Consider the following 22,835-nt stretch of genomic DNA (forward strand, 5'->3'; position numbering starts at 1 on the left):
AATCAGAATGTGTATTATTTGTAAATATCAATTTTATTAGTCTATAATTTTTGTTTTGTGCCGTTTTTCATCAAACAATCATGCTTATTTTCTGACCCGAAAATATTTCCAACATTGTTCCCAACTTACATATGTATGTATTTCGTCCACAGTTTTACTATTCACAAGCAGTAAATTATAATTTTTTCACTAAAAGTACAACACGGTATACCAACAAAAAAAAAAACGATCCCTCTATTCACACACGCCTAATCAAATTTTCTTTATTTCTCTCTTGCCATCCAATTTCTTAAAAAAAAAAAACAGCTGGAACGTTCCGCTAGCTTGGTTCAGGATGCCGAAAGTGGTGTTGTACGCAAGATTCCAAAGAAGAGTGCAACCCATATAACCATGCGCATTTTGATGCAGGCCTTCACAATGACCTTCCTGGCCGAATGGGGCGATCGTTCGCAACTAACCACCATTATTTTGGCCGCCAGCAAGGTGAGTGAATATGTTTGTTTTTTGTTGAATTTTATATTCATTTTCCTATTTGTGATTGCTTGCAGAATGTTTATGGCGTCATTACCGGCGGTATTATTGGCCACTCCATCTGCACCGGTTTGGCTGTAATCGGTGGACGTATGGTGGCCGCTAAAATTTCTGTGCGCACTGTTACAATACTCGGTGGCATTGTATTTATAGGGTTTGCAGTGTACGCTTTGATTGTAAAACCAGACGATATTTAAAGTGCAACTTATTAAAAACAAAATGGAAATTCATGTGCGAAATGACGAAGATAAACGCAACGGAAATATGCAGCATAAAAAATAATTTACTTTAGTTTCATACTAACACACCAATTCTATATTTTTTACAAAGTAAAGTGCTCAAAGTGTTTTAACAGTTTTCATTTATTTTTTTTTTTGTTTCAAATTTATTTAGATAATTTTATAAGATACCGAACTTTAACAAGTAAAGTGCCTTCCGTTTGCCATTTAGAAAATTATTTATTTAATGAGTTCACAAAAACTGCAAAAAAATGTGCTAAAGCAATATGCAACCATGACATTTTTAGTTGGTTTTTAACCTAAAATTGGCGCTCATTGATTTTTCGAAATTCGTTTGTTTTGTAATTCGTTTCGAATTGCTGCATAGCTCTTTCTTATGATGCACTTAAATATACATTTATAAGTTGTTACTATTTGCCAATATTACTTAATGTAAAACAGTCTGTGTTGCTTACTCTTACAATACATGTTGTTTAAATAAGCTCAGCGTGTGTAACAAAAGTTATATAAATTTCAAAAAAAAAAACGAAATAATCACTGACTGTATAAGCAATCAAATCCTACCTACTACTGAAATGTTTTGTAAATCCGCTCGAAGATGCAATTGACAAAATTGCCTACATTGATGTAAATTAAAACGAATAAGAAAAAAAGCTACCAAAAATAAAAGCTTGTTTTGTGAGTGTATTGTATTTAATATGTAAAAAGTGAGAAAAGTAAAAGTGGAGCATCATACAAAAACAAAAATATACTAGTAAAATAAACTCAGCAAATTTTAAGCAAAACGTACAAGACTTGTATTTTCTTTCCTTTTTGTCATAAAAGCGTTTTTTTTTATTTAAATTAAACAACTTAAAAATCTATGCCAAATTATATTAGATCGATATAGTAGTTTAGTACATACATATAGAATATTAAATAATGCTCATTTTTCTTTTATTTTTTCATAAAGTTATAAAAAATAATATTTATAATTTAAAATTTGCGTCAACTTAGCACCGCCATTTACTTCTGTGTCATTGGATCGCGATAGATTCCAGTGAATAATATCGCCTTGGCGCTGTAGTCATAAATAAGGAACAAAAATGGATGATTGCACTCGAATTTGGTTGGTTCGAGCGGACGTGCTGAACGGAAACTGAAAAGCACTGTGGCCGCTGAGGCGGTGCTGCCCTCTTCGTCCACCTTTATTTTGGCCACATGTTTAGCGTCACCGATTGGCAGGCTATTGGCCGAGAAATCGCTTAGATCGGCTTCCTTTTCGAATAGAGAATTGATGCCAACTTCGCGGAGAATCTGTGAAGTATAGAGAGGAGAGTGGAAATACACAGTTATTAATACATATGTACATAATTACATTATTTTTAGTTTTTACTCAATAAAAGATTTAATAATACTAAAATAACTGCGAGTAGCAAGCAGAAAAAGGTTGTACGGTTACAGCCTCCGAATGTGATTTCATATTCATTGCATGAATTCAAACTCGAACCCAAGTTCATTTTGTCCTAAGCGCATGATAAATGACCTAAATACGATTTAAACCCCGTTCTTTCGATGTACTTAACCGACACGAAGCATAAGGTGCAATTTAAAATCCTTTGAAAAATCTTTTTAGGCCAAAAACTGTAATGAAATACGAAAGGGCAATGCGATGCGATAGCCAAATACGCCATAAGTAATATGATGTGGCGATTGCCTATCGCATCGCATTACATGAGTAGCCTCCCTGGACTTAATTAATTGTGAAAATTGTACAGTGATTTTTTTTTTAATTTTCGATGTAGATTAACTCAGAAATAGGGCTCTCGATCGCTTGATTCGATTTTTGACAAGCAAGTCAAATACTTCTTGTTGTTCGCTATCCGCCGTACGGTTTTGTTAACCAATCGGCAAATGATAAAAAAGGCACAAATATATTCATGATAATACCTGATAGCATAATACGAGCTATATCATTTCTCGCCAAACTATTTGGGTTTTACGCTTTACACAACCGTCTTTGACAATCAAAGTTGATAAGTTTGTTTGTTTGTTTTGAATATACCGCTGCCAACTGATGAAAGCTATTCTCACCAAGAGCTCGGTAGAGGAACAGAGGCTAAAGCTCTTCGTCTGGCTTAACAACTTGGAAAAGCAGAGGTATTGGCCTCCTTTGTTGGCTGGTTTCCCCTGCTTTAGTAGTGAAACAACCTCCCTGGTATTCACTCATCTGAAATCATTGGTGAGGTATGCTTCTTCCGTTGGGCACAACTTTTTCAGCATCAGCATGCATATTCCTTTGGAGGCTTTCGCCACCTAAAACATTCATTTCCTAGAACAGCCGCTTCCCCCAGAATGTTCAGAAGGATTTCCACTAGACGTCCGGATAGGATGAAGCGTGCCGCTGCAGCAGTGACTAACCTTGCGGAACCGACGTTGGCCTGGTGTACGCTTGTGGGAAGGACGGCGAAAGTACTCTCGGTAATTCTGCGAAGCCGTCCCAATCAGCTTTGTTGAAGTTGTTATACAGACGATGGTCTGCGCTAGGTCAGGCGAACTGCTACAACTACGCACAATCCTTGGGGAGACGTCGTCGTTCATCGAGCAAAACATCGAAGCGTCTATCTGATCCATTAATAGAATTCCCTTGCGATCATTTGACAGGGTTAAGTGCCAAATATATTTCTAGCTCGACATCGCCTAGCCGGAATGATGGGGTTCGCCGACCTAAACGGGTTTAGATCGCCGAAATAACAGTCTGGGTCGGGGAAAAGTGCGAGGCATTCCGATGCGTAGAACCGGTTGAACTTATCGGGGTTGTTGTTGTTGTAACAGCATACAAATTCCCCAAAGAGATTTTGGGGAGTGTTGCTGGAGTGACAGTCCTTGGCCAGACATAAATCTGGGTCGTTCCGGTTACGTAGACCCGACTGTCGTGGGAACGAACTTATCGGGGTATTCAAATCTGCTTGCAATGGAGGTCTTAGGAGCTCATGCGCTTTAAGATTTTGGAAGGATATAGGGAAACCCCTTTGGTGGACAGCAGAGTTTCCCGATCTTAGGACGTCAAGCAAACAACTCAATCAATTGATCCCATGGAACTATACTACGCTCGCATTAGGAACTTTAAAACAAGGCTAAGAATCTGTAAGTCTTAAATTAAGTAAGCTAAGAAGCATTCTTGGCGAGCGTTCGACGAAAGCCGTACCGAGGACTCACTCAAGCTGTTCCCCAGACTTTGAGAGTGGTGAAGACGGCGACTCCCACATTCTACTAAGAATTTCAGGCCAATCAGGGGAGGCAAGTCACAACTAAGTTTTGTAATGAAGCAAAGATGTTGGTTTTGGGGCTGGGAAGAAACTGACTGTTTAGCATTTTGTTTACGAGTTATAAAAAGATTAAAATAACGTGCATAAATCTAAATATCAATTAGAACAAGAAAACAGAGTCACACTGCTCCGATTTAAGCGCAATACAAAATCTCAATAGAATGATATATTAAGTTTTCTCATTGACATATCGATACCTGAGTGGAATATCGACCTATTTCGACAGCCAGTTCGAAAACGCACTAATTCAGAAAAATTTTCAAGAACGCCTTATTTCAGAATTTGGTTGAAGAAAGCACTATCCCGGAATCTGATTGAATAACTTAGAACTCAGAACTTAGTTCAAAATCACCCTATCTCAGCAAATTTTCAATGTATTTTCAGCTGAGATAGGGCGTTCTTCAACCAAATTCTGAGATAGGGTGTTTTTCAATAAAATTCTGAAGTAGGTCCTTCTATAAAAGTTTTCTGATTGATATCAAAACTTACCGGCACCAGTTCCAACTTTTGCTCAAATGCGAATTTTGGCAGCGCCACTTCTACCTCACGCGCCATGCCTTCTTTCAGTGCATCGTCCAATGAGTCCGGTGTCAGTTTAGCCAAAACACCATCCAAATTGTGGAAAGGCGGAAGAATCACGATCATCGAGATATCCGATTCCTTCTCGTTGTCATTGGAAGTGACATAGGGCATCTCCAACACATAGGCACCCAGATATTCATCCAAAGCGAGATTGTAAGTGCCACGCTTATGCATCATATCCACAAATGAATGCTTGCTCTCCGATGTGTAGAAAATGTCTTTCTTTGTGTCTTTGGGATCAAATTTATTCGACCACTGACCCTTAAAGTATGCAGCATTTGCCAAAACTAATTGTGTCTGCGCATCAACATCGCCAGGACTCAACATATCGGGAATTTCATTCTGTGTCACATTACTAATCCAATTGTTGATTTCAATACGGCTCTGTTCGGCGTTATTGTGGAAATCAAGCGATGCCAGCTCCTCATGAAAAATATCCTTAACACAGTCCGTAAGCGGAATTTCCTTGTCGAAGTAGATGCGATCGGCGCCAGCAAACTGCAAAGGCATTTTCTTGGCGCGCATCAAGCGACTCTTCTTCTCCAAATTATAGCCGCTGAGCACATGATTCTTATTCTTTGCCCACTGCAACGACAAAGCTTGCGTCAGCTCCGCCTCTGTCTGGCCGCGTGCGCCAAAATACGCCAGCAGGAGAGCGTGGAATGTGCTGTAGGGCGAGAAGAAGACATTCTCGTTGGGTGTAGCCTTATTGATGGCTTGCAGCATCGATACGGTGAAGTTCTGTTGGCCGCGATACAAATCCGAGCGTACGGTGTGTGGCACATCGGCGAGGTCGCGTCCAATTTGGCAGGTTTCTTGAGCGAATATGCAGGGCGTTAGAAAACACACGAGCAGCGCTAAAAACTCTAAGCTTGACCAAGTCATTGTGTACTTTACTGGCGGAGCGACTGTAACGAAATTGTGAATTGTTTAGAGGTGATTAGTAATACTGATGTTTGAATTGTCAGAATATAAATTTAAATACGGTAAAAATTTACGACAATGCAGCTTTTAGGTGGAACTGACGAGCTTTTGCTTCCAAGAGCCGAGCCAAACGAAAAAAAAATTAAAAAATTCCCATAACAAATCAAGACTAAGCAAGCGGCCTTGCCGGTGAGGCATCGAACCGCATTTCAATCAGATTTCAAACGACACACGCACTGTGGGCCGCATTTACATACAAATACATATATAGCACATAGATATTTGTGTTATGTTTATTGTTTTTTTTTTCTGCAATTTTATTCGTCGTTTGCCCAAATTCGCTTTGCCGCAACACCTGAATCAGCCGAGGCACTCAAACCAAATTGAAACGTGATCCGACTGCGAGACGGCTGACCGGTCTTCAACTTGACTCAATTTGCCAAAACTTCCATAGCAGTGATTCTGCGTAGCGGGCATCGACAACAAAGGTGACTTGCTTACAAATCTAAATTCGCACTAAAAAATTTGTATATTGCGATAGGTACATAAATCTATAGAGTTTATGCACACATCTACGTACTATGTCTATACCTATGCTTGTATGTATGTAATGCCAATTAGCGTGTAGGTTTAAGTGTTTTGTAGATTATGCAGCAAATATGGCTTAAGGTGATTTTTGTTTTAGCGACAAAACGACAGTCTTGTTGCTCAGTAAATATCTAACAAAAAGTAGAAAACTTGCCTTGAAATCCATGTAATCTTTAGGCTTAGGTTTGTTTTTAGTGTTAAAAAAAAAAAAAAATTTTTGTTACTTTTAATTTGTAGATCTAAGTACGATTACCATTTAGCAGATTTCGAGTTCGATGTCCGGCTATCACAACATTGAAATACTAAAAAAAAATATGTAAAATGTCTTATGGACTTTTTATTACAAACAATTTTTCAACGACACCATCTGATACATACATACATATATATTACAGTGAACAGCTTTTTTGACGAAGGAATATTTCCAACCCAAGACGCAGGACCTATCACGAGAACATATCACGAGTCAGACGCACCGTATATGCCGCATATTACACAAAAATTTCGAAAATTTAATTCTATGTATATCTAATATGAATGTATGAATGTAATATCGTGTAATATAGCGCTCCTTTACTTTTATACTGTCATAACTCAAAAAACCCAAAACTCGAGAAAAACGATAATTGGTTTTAATCAGCCTTATCATGAATTTCATTTTCCCCGAACCGGTTCACTTTTCACTCTTGGTTTCCATGGTTTTATTATGGGCGGATGACAAATTTTCGGGTGAATTTTTTTTCAGGCGAAACTCAGGATAAGGCAGAATATCTTTAAATATGCTTTTTGCTATAAACATATATTTTATGCATGTAGAAGTAAACTTATTGAGTAAAAATTTGTGAAGTGGGCCACCATTTCTTCGAAGGTTGAGCTTTTTTTGTGCAATTATCCGTTTGTGCTTCACAACGATAAAAGAAAAATACAAGTTTCACAATTTTTCGAAACTCGATTATTTTGGAAGTTATAGCTATTAACAGTTTCCGAAATAATGGTGTTTTCTTACCATTTTTATTTTTTATTTGGCCATATTTTTTTTTTACAAAAGTTATACATTTTTTTTTTTTTAATTTTCCGACGAATTAATAATCTCCTCATCCTTTTGAAGTCGGTTAAAAATATAAACATTGATATCAATTATTCATTGGGGACTTAGTTCCTATTTATTAAACTGTCGCAATCGGTTCATTCGAAGAATAATAGGAAAAAAATAAACAAGTAATTATGCACTTTAGATGAATCATCAAAGTGACATATCCACATATGTATGTACATTACGGTGATCCAAAAATTCATGTGAAAACGTATGTGTAGCCAGAATTTTAATGCTCTCAACCGCTAGGACTATTATACCCAACAAATTTACGCTTATTTTCTATTTTGAAATCAGAAATTCTTTAGAGGTCGCACAAAGCGCTCAAAGTATTGCATGTATTTTATATGAGGAAGAAAAACAATTTTTGGTTGAAAATCAATATTTTCCAATGGGAACTTTGTTTCTCTGCAGAAGACTTTAAATAATAATATTCAATGGTTTTGTTAACCATTTTTTCAAAGCAACTATATTTTATAGGCCGCCAAAAAGCACAGGAAATGCAATTGGGGACCAATAAAAAATCTTTAGTATTAAAAAATGGTTAAATAAACAATTGGGTATTATTATTGGAAGTCTCCTGAAGAGAACCAGAGTTTTCCGATCGAAATATATTGATTTTCAAGAATTCTATACTATTTTTACGTTGTTTTTTTTTTGCCCATATAAAATTACATGGAAAACTTTGAGCGCTTTGAGCGACCTCTAAATATTTTTTGATTTCAAAATAAACAGATATGTGTATATTTTCTTTCGGTATAGAACAATCCTAGGCGGTGAGAGCATTGAAATTCCGATTTTACCTTTTTGGACTGTTGAAATATAATACTTTTAAATGCAATCCTGCTTATGTAACAATGCGACTGTTTCACTCTCATGTTCATGTTATGTATACCATTAATTTACTCCCGAATTAAACGTTGAACAGTGAACATCGTATTTTTATTTCATTGCGAGTTATATGTATTTGGGTAACCACGATTTTTTCATCATGGACTACCCTAATGTATATGTTTATGTGACGCGCCTGCATTTAAAGTTGAAAGTGAAATTAAATCACTGAATAACCGAAGTTTCACAAACTTAATACAGACTAAATTAAAGCAATTACAACAAATCACAAAACAACAACAAAATGTGAAAATTAACTATGAGTAAGAGGTTGTGAAGAAAAATACCCACAGGGAAAATAGGTAAGCACCTTACGAGGTAAGCCATGTTTTCTTTCAGTTTTTAGTACCAAAAATGTCATCATGGCCAATGTCATCTACTAGTAAAACACAAAATGAACACCTCCAACGACACATTACGTTGTCAGTTGCAAAGTAACGTGTAGCCGAAGTTATCTCCAAGCGCCGAACTACTCCGAGCGACTTCTCTGCATTACACGTAGCTTACTTTGTAAAGCTGCTCAGAAGTATGTCTGATACCAAATGTACATTCTAAATTCCTACTTACATAAGGCGGAAATGCCTTTGTAAAAGTAAGGGACGTTCGGCAGGGAAATGGTAATGACTGCCAGGTGAAGAGTATGTTGCTAATAAGGTATTATTACGTGCTCCTAATTCCCACTGGGTACTGTTACTCACATAATTGAAGTATGTGTTTTTTCACCAACACCCATTAAAAGAGCAAAAAATTGTTCAAGAAATCCAATAAAGTTTTAAAATGAATTGAAAGGTTTCGGCTTAAGTGAATTTTTTTATCGAAATATAAACCAGAGTAATAATAATAATTACATATCGGTATGTATATGTACATATTAGGGATGTTAATTTTTAGGCTTTTTACGATCCGGGGATCTGTCGTTACAACAATCCCGAGATCGCGGCATTAGTCCCGGTATTTAGATATTCATTACTTTTCAACAACTTAAATCGAAAAAATTAGTTCTAAATTGTTTGAAAAGCTCTCCTACTTTGATTTATTGAGCTTGTGTCCGTTTTCAATGAAAAACTATCGTGGAAAAGCGACAATAATTTGAAAAAATGGTAGACGTGCTATTTCGGAAATCACCACATTTTCTCATCAGTGGGATTCGATCCAATAACCCCAACTGACTCATCTTACCATAAAATAAATAATAAATAAATGGGTTTGAAACTTACTTTTTTAAAGTGGGGTTTTTATTTTTGCTCTCTGTCGTCAGGATTTATTTTAAAGGACTTTGTAATTTCAAAGATATGATTAATTCCAAAACTTATTTAAAAAATGCAATGCATTTTAGCATAAAAATATGGATACCAAATAAAGGGAAGGAAGGAAATTTCTTTAGAATTTAAAAGACTTAAAATTTTTTAGATTCACAAGGACAAATAGGTAATTTTTTAAGCTGGTAAAGTTAGAAGGACGAAATTCAAGGATGCTATCGAGTTTAAATAAAACCTAAACATATCATTTTTGTAAAAAACCAATATTTCGAAATTTCAAGGAAAAAATTTTAAAAGGACATTTTCAATACTTACCAGTGATTAAATTCTACAGAATTTCTTCTTTAATTTTTACAATATTTAGCCCATGGTTTCACGAATATATTGCTCCTTGTGTGTAAAATTTACTAAACTAATTTGCTAAACATTTATGAAAAAATATTTCATGGCAAAAACACATTTGGAAATGCGCCATTACCTTCCGAGTGTCGACCGTTGTTAGAAATAACTTTTTCTAGTTTAGATGTTGACCAGACCAGGGATCGAAATCAGGTCCTAGGAAGTGGTAGTACGCTCTTACCACTCAGCCATAGCGGCTTTAGTCCTGTAAAAATTAGTAAGTTTCAGGCTGCACATAAAAAAAACTCACAATTTATTAAAAACATCTTTTGAGAAAACTAAGCTGTCTAGTTTTTCAATTTTAAGTATTATTTGATTCATTTCTGAAAACTTCTCTCTGGAACAGCAAGCGGCAAAAAACGCTAAAGTCGACATATGTGTTCACACTAGCCAGGTTATCAGGACCAGTTTAAAGGCATGCGATACCAACACTCCTGTACTCTACCTGTGTGTGTTTGGTCTATAGTCTACAGTCTTAAAACTGACGTCACGATTTTGTAAATTTAACAGCTTAAAACCGGTTGCACTTGCACAAATAATGAATCACTAAAGGCGAATATGTATTAAATATATAAACATGATGCTATATCCATATGTAGTGTGCCCAATGTATTTACTTGTGTAGTGACGTAAAACGTAGAGAAGCGAAGGAAACACGACTTGAAAATGAGTCTTTCACGGACATACAAAATAGCATATGTCGACAAAATATATTTTACCTCGAAAGAGAAAAATGTTGCAATTCGAAAGAAATGTTAAATTATTTTATCGCTATTCACAACCGTTAAAAATGTTTCTGTTTGCAACAACTGCATGTTTTCGTTTAAGTAAACGGTAAAAAGTGTTTTGCCGTCATATGCCTTGCCTTTGTTGTCCGTGAAAGATAGACTTAAGTTGTTTTGTCAAATATCCACAGAAATGATGATGACTATGAGTAAATGTTGTGCAACGCCAGACATGACAAGAGTATGCAATAAAGCTCCATTTCACCATATAGAGCCATAACCGTCAAAATAACGTAAACGAATTTTTTTTTTAAATTTTCTTTTTGTTGCAGAAATGCATCCCGATGCTGTAGAAATATTTTTGCATCAAAAATAAAATTTTAAAAAAAAATTTCGCTTACGTTATTTTGGCGGTTAGGGCTCGATATGTCTCAAAGTGAAAGACGTGATATTAAAAACAAGTAAAAAAGTCTAAGTTCGGGCGGAGCGAAGATCAAAAACCCGGCGCAAGTTTTAAATACAGCTTTTTCACCTTTCCGAAAACTACCGCTACATGGTAGGCAGGGGTGGTTTTACCCCTATTTCAAACATCTTCGATAGAACGTTCAGTTAGACATAATGAGATAAACTTATAGTATAGTTATATGTCGGCGGTATCGCGCCCATTTTCCAAAAATCTATAATAATGATATTTCTTTTCAAGGGATTGTAGTTAGTATTTTGAGAAATTAGCGCCTTTAAATATCGAAGTTTCAAGCATTTCTGGAATTTGTCGTTATATACGGTTATGGTTACCGAGATACAGATATGTGGTCACAAGTGGCCAGTGCCACGCCCATTTTCCAAAATTTTGTTATAAGCAAATTTCTTGTCAACGAATTATTGCAAACATCAATTTTGAATAAATTAGCTTCAGTAGTTACTGATTTATTGAAGATTTTGTATTTCTCGAAATTACCGTTATGTAAGATGTAGGCGTGGTTATTGTCCGATTTTGCCTATTTTCAATACCATCGGAAGTACGTGTACCAAGTTTCGATAAGATAACTTAGTTTTTACTCGAGTTATCGTGTGCACAGACGGACGGACGGACAGGCAGTCACCGCTTAATCGATTTCTTTTTTCATTCTGATAATTTATGTATAAATTTGTCTACATCTATCTCGATTCGTCTTGGCTGTTACAAACAACCGTTATGTGAACAAAGTTATACATAATACCCTTGTGCACAAGTGCGCTCGGGTATTAAAATTTCGATTTTAGCCGCTGCTTTAAATGGCTACCCTACAAGAAATACATACATATAACGGTTCTGAATTAGTGTAATTCAACTGAGTTAAGAGTCAAGGTAAGAGTATGACCTTCTGATCTGATATCAAGTTGTGAGGCAGATAATCCAATCAAGATTGCCAATTCAGCTACCTTAATATCGACACAAACTCTTAATTAGACAGAAGCAACAAAGCGAGTGTGGAAAAAATTAAGTATTTCCAATAGATAATTATAATTTGGAATTGGAAGAGGACTTCATCCACTACAAGATTTATGTTTCATTTTTATTAACTCACAAAAGGACACTGAACTCGGTTAAAATTGCACTTTAGCTACTACTTATGTAGTAGGTACAAGGAAACATGAGAAACATTTAATGGAATGTATGAAAAAAAAGCCACTTAAATAGGGATTTTTCGATAATATTGCATGAATCAATTAAGTATATGTATAAGGTTCTGTTAGGGCACCTTATAGACACTTTATAGATTGATATCGTTATCTCCACATATGGTTCCTGAAACCCTGCAGCCTTGTGTTTTAGCCCACACCTTTCCTGCCTGACGTATGGTATCGCAGGGATAGTAGTCGACAGTTCTAACTTTAATTTAAGCCTAAGTGAAAGGTTCTGCCACATTTTTTTTCTTTGCGAGAGCTATTCAAATGTTGTAAAAAAGCGATTTTTTGGTCCTGGTTAAAATCTCGAACTGATGAAAACCTTATACTTACGGATTCGCAATCAGCATAAAAAAGTCAATCAAAAAGAGCTTTAAAGTTTGGCGCACCAATATTTGTTCCATTTTTGTTGGTCTGTGTTATTAAATTTTAAAAAATTCAACTTACAAGTCGTAGGTTTTAGGGGGGATAACTGCCGCCTCCCCCTGGCTATGCCTTTGCATATTGTACATACAAATATGTGTGCGAGATACTTAACTGCGTGCAGTTAATGAAGCACATATTTGGTTGAATGTCGTTCTACTTAGGGAAATTCCATGCGACTAGTGGCGTTCAACATTTTATGTATGTATGTATGTATGTAATTTTATTACATTTTTACCGAATGGGAAATCCTCAATTGCTGTTCGTGCTATAATATACTAAATTTTATAAATATTTTTTTTTACAAATGTTGTTGAAAGCCCACATATGTAGGTACATACTGTACGTACATTTTTTAAACATACATAAATATATTTATGAGAATTTCCTTACACATATGTATATTTGAAGCAAATTAAGCAGGTACCATAGCGGATATGATCTTTATAATAAAAATCCTAATTTAGCCATTGAAAATGGATTTCTATTTTCCCGATCAAAATTTATCAGTTGGGTAAATTTTTTTATCAGTTCGATAAATTTTTGATCATTATTTTTGATTCTAATTATTTTGTTCATATTATAACCGTTATTTTCAGATTTATTTTTTTAGATCATAAGAGATTTAAATCAATCATAAAAACGCACTCTCTTAATAATGGCTAGAAATTATCGAACCAAATAAAAATCTAAAATAACGATTATTTTTTATCGAAAAAAATAAAGATTACAAAATAACGATCAAATTGGACCGAAAAGATTAAAATCCAAATGTAGCGATTACACGGTTCAACTAAATTTGGCCGTATTTTATCTCAAAAACGGGGCCGACCTCATCTTATAGATTTTTTGATGCTGATTTGAAGTGCATTTATGAAAGTTTTCTAGCACGTCCAGTTTTTGAGAAAAAAAACTATTGAAGTGTCGAAACATGGCAATTTTCAAAAAATTTGTTTATAAAATTTTGACGAAGTTTTTCAGAAGAAAAAAACCACGTGTTAATAAAAATCCAATTCGTCTGATGCATTCTACTTCATGTCGATGAGCTGATTAGAAATGCGTGGAAAATTAAAAAAAAGCTCAGTCTTCAATAGCATGCACTTGTTTCCGCACGAATACGAAAAACTCAATCTGTGAATTTATTTTAAAGAAAAAGTGATTTCAAAAACAAATCAACATTGAAAAATCAATATTCCAGATTCATCATTAGCCAGTTTTTTGTTTCTTAACACTTTCTGCGTTCTGGAATGAAATCCTCTAACATTCTTTTGTGGATCGCATTGTAAGTGTTTTTTTTTTTTTAATTTGTCACCCCTTTCTTCTCAATCCATCGACATAAGGTAGAATGCATCTTTGTATTTTTAAATTTTTTGAAATTTATAATTTTTGCCATTTTTCGAAACTTTGACATGTTTTCTCTCAAAAATTGGACGTGCTAGAAAAGTTTATAAATGCCATTCAAATCAGCATCAAAAAATCTATAAGACGAAGTCGGCCCCGTTTTTAAGATAAAATAGGCCCAAATTTTGTTGAACTGTGTTATTCTTGGTAAAAAAAAATAAAAATCTAGAAATATGGATTTTGCAATGAATTATTTAGATATATAAATCTTGATATTTAACGGTTATTTTCGATCCCTGAAACTAGGTCCTATATCGGGGCAAATTTCTTCTTCAAAATAGCTGAGTGTTTTTACATAAACTTTTTCGCACCTGCTTTCGAAGGTTTGTCATTACTTGGGGAAGACGGCTGCTGCTAGAATGGGCTGTCTACCTCATTTATACATTTGTTTACGTGTGCACCGGCTGACTCATAGCGACTTTGTATGCCGCCCCACTCAATACAGAGAAAATAACTAATCCAAGAGCAAATATGTGTTTTAAGCTTAACAGTGGAAACGGTAATTTTAATGACAACAAATCGCTTCATATTTTTTTTTACAATTGTATATTTGTTTATTTATGTATGTATTAAAATATTTACCACACTGCACTGTTAGCAGTGTTGACAAAAAAAAATTTAAATTTTTTCTTGCTCTACTACTACAAAACAATTCAAACAAAGGTATACAGTTCATATGGGAAACCTCGAAAAATAAAAACAAATAGTATTTATATGGAGTGAAACCAGACAATGCCAAGCCGGATCTGCGGCGCATGAGCAGATGAGTACACAGATGCGCTGAATGTGTATGCTGGCATGTTGGTAGGAAGTGAAAACCGGAAAACCGCAAAAATCAAGTGGTATTTTGAATTTCTGCAAAGTGAAATTTAAATACATACACACATATGTTTCATTGCTAATTAGTATAAGTATTGCAAAAATGCAATTGTATATTTGGGGCATGCAAGCCTGAATTTTTGTACATATGTACATATGTATGTGGTAAAAATTTTTAAGAAATGCCTCTAAGCAATCAACATTGAGTGAAAGGGAATCAAGTTTAATAAGCCAACGTTTAAATGCTTATCAGCGAAGCTTTCGTACAAACATATGTACTTATATGTTTATGAGAGGGCGATATTATTGCATGAATAATGCAACAATAACCACTTTTTGTTTACTACAACCACCAGAAAATCATTTTAGAGAGTTCTGGTTGGGTTGGGATTGATCACCATTGCGTGGCTTCGCAGAGACTATTAAGGTCCCTAGCGTTAATAGAAAGAACTTCTGGCGGATAACTTAGCTAATCTTGGGCCAGGTGGAGCAATATCTGCTTTTTTATGGCAAACTGGAACAACTTTTTGTGACCCCCAGGAGACAGAGCCGCAGCCTACAAAGCGATAGGCATTTACCGCAGCGCTTACTTTTCCAACCTTTGTCCCATCAGTATACGCATGCATTCTCGCCAACCTTCGACTTCCGTGGCCAGTCAACAGTCCCACAAGTTGCCTGCAGTCCTATCGCAGAAAACGAATGATAACTGGTGTTGAATAATGGATCATAGAGGACAAAAGCTTGTGCAAGAATCCTGATCTATGAGAGATGAGCTACTTAGACGATGGGAAAACCACGGAAGGTAATGTTATGTATTTGGTTGAGTTGGAATGATACTGCGTTGGCCAGTGAGCACCTCCAATTCTATGCGACTTGGTTCAAGGTGCTTTCGCGTTGTGGAAACCTGGTCTGAAGAAGCAGGCCTTAGTGTGAATCCGCCAAAAACGGTCACGGAGCGAAAATTAAAATTGCTAGCCTATAAATTCCTTCCTTGAACGGTGCTGCGCTGACTTTTTCGTAGGAAGTTATATATTTGGGCGTCATTTTTTTTTATAGAAATCTAACTTAGCGGCGCAATGTGGAAGAGCGTTGCAAGAAAGCGATAACTGGCTTGTACGCCTGTACATCTGCAATATGAAAAAAGGCGTTTCATATTGTGAAATGCATGTACACGGCGGTGGTGCGTTCCACTCTGTTTTACGGTCCGGTGGGGCCGCCCGGTAATAAATGTACAATAAAAGGCAAACTAGCAAAGCTTAAAAGGGTGTCGTGCATGATGATCACGGGGCGTTCCTGTCAACAAAAACCCATAAAATATACGGTAAACTCAGGCAAGATGTAATTTTGTTAGATTAAACGCGCTGCTCAACTGAAGTGATACGAGATTCGGACACTCTATAATTCTGGAACATATTCCAGTAGTCTTCAGACACCTGGGATACACAGTCCCGTCCACTGAACTGAGGAATCATTTCCCAATAAGGGTCCCCTCAAAGGACGCATTCGAGGAGGATTCAGTCCTGATCTCTTACTCCGACTCGGCAGCTATCTACAGGTGAGTATACTCGCAAGAACTCTCATTTAGCCTTAGTCTTCTGGAGCGTTTTTTCAAGTTGAACTTACAGCAATCAACGAAGCTGCAAATGACTATGTTCTCTAAAAGCCAGGCAGCTGAATATAGACGTACCCTAAATGAGCTGGTAAGGACATGAGTGGCAGGCTTGCTGAAGAATAATTTTATCGAACGGACAAATACAAGATGGTCTGCGGCATATTTGACCATCTACTTCGCTTGGAGCGACTAACAGATGGGAACACAAGCTAGTAGAATCGGTATGCAGAAAACGACTAATGTACTAGCTGCCGTGATGAGGAGGAAATCGAAAGCGAGGCTCTTTGGCGCTCGTTTCTCGACTTTTGAATGTCCTTTGAATGTTTGGCTGAGCTGGATTCAAATAGTATCTACGATTTTGTACGCTTCATTAGGGATATAAATTGGTTTTACTTCTAAGGTAGGAGAATAGGCCCACAGAGGCCTAACTTGTTCTTTTCCTGCGATGGATAGGGAGAGCCTTTGCTTTGAAACTCTGGTCATTCCAAAAACGATCGAGCACGGTCGTCCAAAGGCTTCTTAAGTTCACAAACCATCGTAACCTAGACGCCATCTATTTTCTAATTTTGCCCACCGGATATTGAAAAAAAAAAATGTATCTCAAGCTCTAAAAACTAGTAGGATACACTTCGTTTCATTAAGTTTTTTACCTAAATGCTCTTTTTTGCATTTATTGTGACAAATGAGTATTTGAAGTGCCAAAATCTGGCCTGCAGGCAGTGTAGTTTTACATTTCGCTTGTGTGAACACGACGGCTGGAGCAAGATATACTCAAAAATAGCATTTTTAGCCAACATTTTATTCAACCAATTTGTATTATGAAGCGAAACTTAATAGCGAACAACAGTCGACTTATTGTTGAGTAAACTGTTGAAATGCACACACATACTTCGAAATAACTAAATAAAGATTTAATAATGAAAAATAATACTGTGATTAGGGTAACTTTCATTGAAACTTTTCAATAGAGCGGATGTGATTCACACGCAATGTGTGTAGATACTAGGGTGATCGAACTGGTTAAATTTTTTAATACTTTTCTTACTGATAACAGTATGTATACGAGTATGTATTTATTTATACAAATAAGCAGTGGGGTCCCATCTTCCTATTCCTTCATACAGCTAAAGTTTTTAAACTCACTTATGTAAGTGGCAACACTGTTGACTCGTTTGGTGAATAATCATCCAGGCAAATTTTGATATAATGATGAATCGCACTAAATATTTTATCATGTCCTTCATAAATATAAAATACAGAATAATATAGAATTTCCTAGAGGAATATCTGTCAAAGTAAACACTTTGATATTTACATACGTATGTGTATATACAATTCGTAGACTTTTATTTACAAAATTCGTTTGCTGTGTGGAAAATAATTTGCTACTTTTTGGTTCCTTAAGTCAATATCAATCGTCTAAGTGCTAAATGGTTCTAGCAGGGCGGTGCAACAAGCTATACAGAGCATAAAACTACCATTGGTCCTGCGAAAGTGGATTATCTCACCAATGTCTTCAATCTGTTCATGCCCACTGTCGTTCCGGACATCTGGAAAACGTGGAAGCGAAGACACTTGGGACCTCGCTACTCCCGCACTATACGTACCACCCGACCTCAATGACGCATCAGCATCGATTCCATGAAGTACATCGCAGAACAACAGCACTTAACGTCATAAACATTTAGATAACTCATGGGCTGGGCCGAAACCGCCCCTATGAGAAAACAGTCCTGGTAGCGTTGGATCTGCCAAACGCGTTTGACTTCGTCTACCACTAATATAAGATATTTCGGCTTCCTCTCTCTCACAGGGACTCAAACGGTGGTCATAGAATGATCTGAGTAGTCAAAATTCGTCAGTAATATTCAGATATGAAACCAGCAAACCCAGAAAAATTAAACAGGGGGTCCCACAGAGTGGAGTCCTTTCCCCGCTTCTGTTTAAATATTATATCTCAAAGCTCAAGTAGGAACTTGCTCGAAAATGGCATCTGAACTAACGGACGAAGTCCACGGGTTCATGCAACAACCTCTGGACCCGAAAGCGTACCAAGAGGCCATAAACAGCATTCAAAGGGAATGAGCTCAACTTACACCAACTCCCGACCTTTAAAAGCCGATTTGGGGACACAGATACCTGGCGTGGACGAGACAGAACTTTGTCTGCCTCGGGACACTTCCACCACCATAGCCCAACTTTGCTCTGGATGCTGCAGCAGACTAAGATGGGCGCACTGAGCGTCCGACATGCGGAGAGTCACCTCTCGACTAGCAACATCTCTTCGCATGGCCCCCACCCACCGCTAAATTAGCGCTCCTCTCCCAATGGACCAACCAAGTTGGAGTGGCACACTTCTTGGGTTTCGCGTTAGTTAAACGATTGAGGCACAAGCCGATCTAGGCTGGGCTAAGTAGCCGCTACAACAACAACAACCATTGGGACGAACTTTGGTGACCGAATAATATCAAGAAATGGGACTGTCGGTGGGCCACTTAAGGCAGGCTGGGAAATGTGGTGCATTATTGGACAGACACGAAGGACTTCCTAAGACGCAGTTGCGGTGGCCATATTCCCGAAATTCTGTTCATAAAACTTATAAGGCCAAAATATTGGCCTTTTCTAAAAAAACACCCGATACATATGCATAAGTATGTAATATAAAAAGACTCTTTTAAAATTCCACGGACTTAATCAGGAATCGGTGCATGAATAATATATGTACATACTTATATATGTATGTATGTATACAAGTATATACTTTTCGTTTTTCACTTGCACAGATAACCATGCAATTTGGTTTTTCCAAGTCATCCGCTTTAATCTTCCCTGTGGCGTACCATAAACAATCCGAGTACACAGTTTAATTCGTATTGGCATGCGATAAGATGGAACTTCTTATTCTTATCGCTTTTTAAACGTTTTTTTTTTTATTTTTTATTTAAAAGCAAAGCTTTGTTCGGTTTTTTCTACTTTTCTATTAAAAATTATGATTACAGAATTGTTAAGAATTTTACTTCAAGCTCATTTTTCTTGTACGGTAGCAATTACAAAGCGTTATTAAATAACAGTAACAACTTTTCGGTGTTTGCATATAAGAATTCTATCTGATTAAATACCGTCATACCTGTTTCATTTTCTAAGTTCCGTTCAGTTAAGTTAAGTTGCCATAATCACTCTCTTATGCTTACTTAAATCTCTTTCGTTTGACACCCATGATAAAATATTTCGTATAACTTAATAAAATGTATTTTGAATTTTTAAACAGGTGGCAACCTTCTTCAAAACTATTTTTGAGGTAAAACTTTCTTAAACCTCTCTTGCTTGACACGCATATTAAAATATTTCATTTGCCTTATTAATTAAGCTGATAGTAAATTCCTAACCAGGTGGCAACCTTCGTAAAAAATATTTCCGAAAAATAAACCCTTATCTTTGATACCCAAAAAAAAATAGTTCATTCAGTTTGTTAATCTAATTATCTTAGACATTTTGAACAGATGGCAACCCTCTTCAAAGTTCTTTCGAAATATTTCGTTTTAGAATCACTTTCGTTTGAAACCCTTATTGGGTTCCATCGTACGAATGTATGCGAAATTGCTAGAGGGAAGCTCGAGAGTACTCTCCGCAAACAAAAGACGTCTTAACATAACGAAGGGATGGTGCGCCAGAGTGCATCTTTACACCAACCGGTCTAAAACGGCCATCGTCCCCTTTCCCAGAAGAAGACATATTCTAGGCATGAGTAACGTAATGATGAATGGGATCATAGCCATGGATGTTAAGAAGATCTGTCTAATCCTGGCATCTAGTAGGCAAGTCTTGGGGGTGCACCCCAAAGATCCTTAGATGCGTGTACCTACATTATGATAGTACGGCCAATAATTACATATGGGGTGGTGGCATGGGATTCGAAACTCCAACGTTCGGCCTGTGTATGCATGAAGCAAATTGGACTATATATATACCTCGACACCTCCTCCAGCTAGCGGACTAATTCATGTTTCAAATTGCATTGTCAAGGTCTTCTGAGCTAACAACTTTCGAGCCTCTAGCCAAGCAGGGAAGTCGGTTAAAAATTTATTGTAAGATTTGATTACACACAGGTGAAACATAGTAAATGCTTGTAAAATAGAGCTCTGCAGAAAAGTAGCCTGTAAGAATTCTGTTTTAGAGGGACATGCACATGCTTTTGGGCAAGTGTCTATGGGCGCCGGAAAAAATAAACTAGGGGTATTCTCTGAGTCTTGCAAAGCCCTTGCATGGTGTGCGGATTGCATTATAAGTTTTTGGGTTCGCTGAACACGAATCCCAAATCTGGTTTGCTTCATCACGCCAGGATCTTTTTTTACAAAATTTTATATATGTTAATGGATTTACTTTAGCCTTGATATCGATAGGTTTTTGGGGCACTAATTAGGAATATTAAGCCTGATTTTCAAAATCCCAAATTACTGATCTAATATGGCGTTCTTTTTGATTTTTGTAATTTGTAATTTAATGTAATTTTGTAATTTATTGAATTTTTATATATTTTAGTATCTAGGGCTGTTTAGGTCGATAATTACGAGTATGAAGTCAGTCTTTCAAATTTCTTTCATTTAAAAATTCGACCGCCATTTTTGACTTTGAAAATCTGACTTTCTATTCGCGCTCAGCGACCCAAATCCCCTAAATACTAAAAACATTTGTTGAAAAGCTCCTTTAGTAGAAACAAACCTATGGGGCTTTATTATTGAATATTGATATTGAAGATAGCTTTCGATAACTCCTATGCACTTAAAAATTAGTTGCCATGGAGATACATTGAAATATTTATTTAGTTTTTTTTTGCCCCAGCAATGCTTATCGACCCACTGTAACTAGACGTTTATGGTATCACCAATTGTCGGCTATTGTAAGCGCTTCGAGGCTACTTTGGAGCATTTGTAATGCTACTTTGGCAAGCGCATGGGAAATGCCAGCCATGAAACGCAAACGTATCTAAGTAATTGCAACAACAATGGACAATACATAACATAACTATAAAACGTTGAAAGTAAATAAATAAAAAAAAAGCCAAACAAAACGCATAACGCATACTTATACATATATGTACATACATTTATACACAGATATGTATATAAATGTACATATTTATATACATATATATATAGGTATTTACGTGTGTGCACCCACTCAATTGTATACACAAGAGTGGGTATAATTGCATTGAGAGGCTTGCGAAGCTTACCACTGCAAACACAGGTACAGGTATTGAGTAAGTTGAGGTTTTCCCCAAAAAAAAAAAATAAATTAATACATTCCTAAATCACTGCAAAGTGTGCGAAAGCAAAGCATTCGGCCTCCACGGGCGTCAACGAGTTGAACGGGTGAGTGGATGGACGTAGCGCGAAATAGACAAATATAATAAATTCTCTTATTTATACGCATTTACTTAATAGGATTCATTAGCGAATGCTGATTGAAATTGCCAAGACCATTTTTTTTTCGTTTTTTTTTTGCGCAAATGAGGCAAGTGCACGAAAAATTTAATAATAATAAAACAAAAAAACAATATACATAGTTTAATGTGTGTAAGTGTATGGTTATTTGCGTGCAGATTGAAGCTACAGCTTGCAAAAAATATACATTTTGTTACCTACTCATAGTTACTATTTTTTCACTTTATTTTATTTATTTATTTTTATTTTTTTTTTTTTTTGGTGTGCACCAATTGCGAATAACTGCTGATGCTTTCTTACTTTGGATTGTTGAATTCGACTGTGTGTTGGCTTGGCTGTGTGGTGATATAAGCGGCCCGTTGAACCGGTCAGTCGTCCCCTTACACAGTCACTTACACGAGCGCAATATAAAGATTGCGTGTAGTTGTGATCGAAAAAAATTAGCTACTATTTTTATTAACTTTATATGTATGTACCGATTTACGTAAATGACTCTTGATTGCTTTTCAATTTTCTTATTTTCACATTAAGCTCGGCTTTTGTCACCTTTTTGGGTTTAAAGTCAAGAAAACAAATATATTTTTCCACTTTCACTTTTTTTGCGTTTTCTTTAAAGCACGTCTCAATTCCACAAACGTTCACGTCGAACTAAAAGTTTGTAACTGCTTACGCTAAGTTAACACATCGCTGATTTGTCTGCGCCTTTTTGTATTGCCGGCTGATTGGAAGTCGAGCTTGGAGCTTTCATGACTCTTGGTAGGTAGCAAACGAATAACAATGGTCGCACATTGAGCATGCCGTCGTTTAAAGTACAAAACCGCGTATCAACAAAATGCAAAACCGCGTATGTGAGGTTGCATAAATTATTTTCTAGAGAGTAAATAAATACTCATATTTCAAAATGGTTCTCAATCGCAATCGCATTTCTG

At 36.4% G+C, this 22,835-nt stretch overlaps 2 protein-coding genes across 2 annotated transcripts; one reads left to right on the plus strand and one right to left on the minus strand.

Annotated features, from left to right (window-relative positions):
* Window positions 1-40: 40 nt before the first annotated feature.
* Window positions 41-1,296, plus strand: LOC118752995 (transmembrane protein 165-like). Its single transcript, XM_036487843.1, has 2 exons — window positions 41-483; window positions 549-1,296. Exons 1-2 carry the CDS (start codon window positions 391-393, stop codon window positions 726-728), a joined length of 273 nt encoding a protein of 90 aa, XP_036343736.1. The 5' UTR covers window positions 41-390; the 3' UTR covers window positions 729-1,296.
* Window positions 1,297-1,722: 426 nt separating this feature from the next.
* Window positions 1,723-22,582, minus strand: LOC118752994 (serine protease inhibitor 88Ea-like). Its single transcript, XM_036487842.1, has 3 exons — window positions 22,207-22,582; window positions 4,568-5,568; window positions 1,723-2,066 (listed from the first exon to the last, which is right to left on the minus strand). The coding sequence occupies exons 2-3, from the start codon at window positions 5,543-5,545 to the stop codon at window positions 1,776-1,778; spliced, it is 1,269 nt and encodes a 422-aa protein (XP_036343735.1). The 5' UTR covers window positions 5,546-5,568; window positions 22,207-22,582; the 3' UTR covers window positions 1,723-1,775.
* Window positions 22,583-22,835: the final 253 nt, after the last annotated feature.

The sequence above is a fragment of the Rhagoletis pomonella genome, unplaced genomic scaffold (genome assembly GCF_013731165.1).
Source record: "Rhagoletis pomonella isolate Grant_MI unplaced genomic scaffold, Rhpom_1.0 Rhpom_scaffold_02030, whole genome shotgun sequence".
Taxonomy (NCBI): Eukaryota; Metazoa; Arthropoda; class Insecta; order Diptera; family Tephritidae; genus Rhagoletis; species Rhagoletis pomonella.

Bases quoted from the DNA above. Each gene is read 5' to 3' on its own strand.
- LOC118752994 (XM_036487842.1), bottom strand. From the start codon at position 5,545: ATGACTTGGTCAAGCTTAGAGTTTTTAGCGCTGCTCGTGTGTTTTCTA. The intron at 2,067-4,567 runs GTAAGTTTTGAT...TATACTTCACAG, and splicing joins AAAAGTTGGAACTGGTGCCG to ATTCTCCGCGAAGTTGGCAT.
- LOC118752995 (XM_036487843.1), top strand. From the start codon at position 391: ATGCGCATTTTGATGCAGGCCTTCACAATGACCTTCCTGGCCGAATGG. The intron at 484-548 runs GTGAGTGAATAT...GATTGCTTGCAG, and splicing joins TTATTTTGGCCGCCAGCAAG to AATGTTTATGGCGTCATTAC.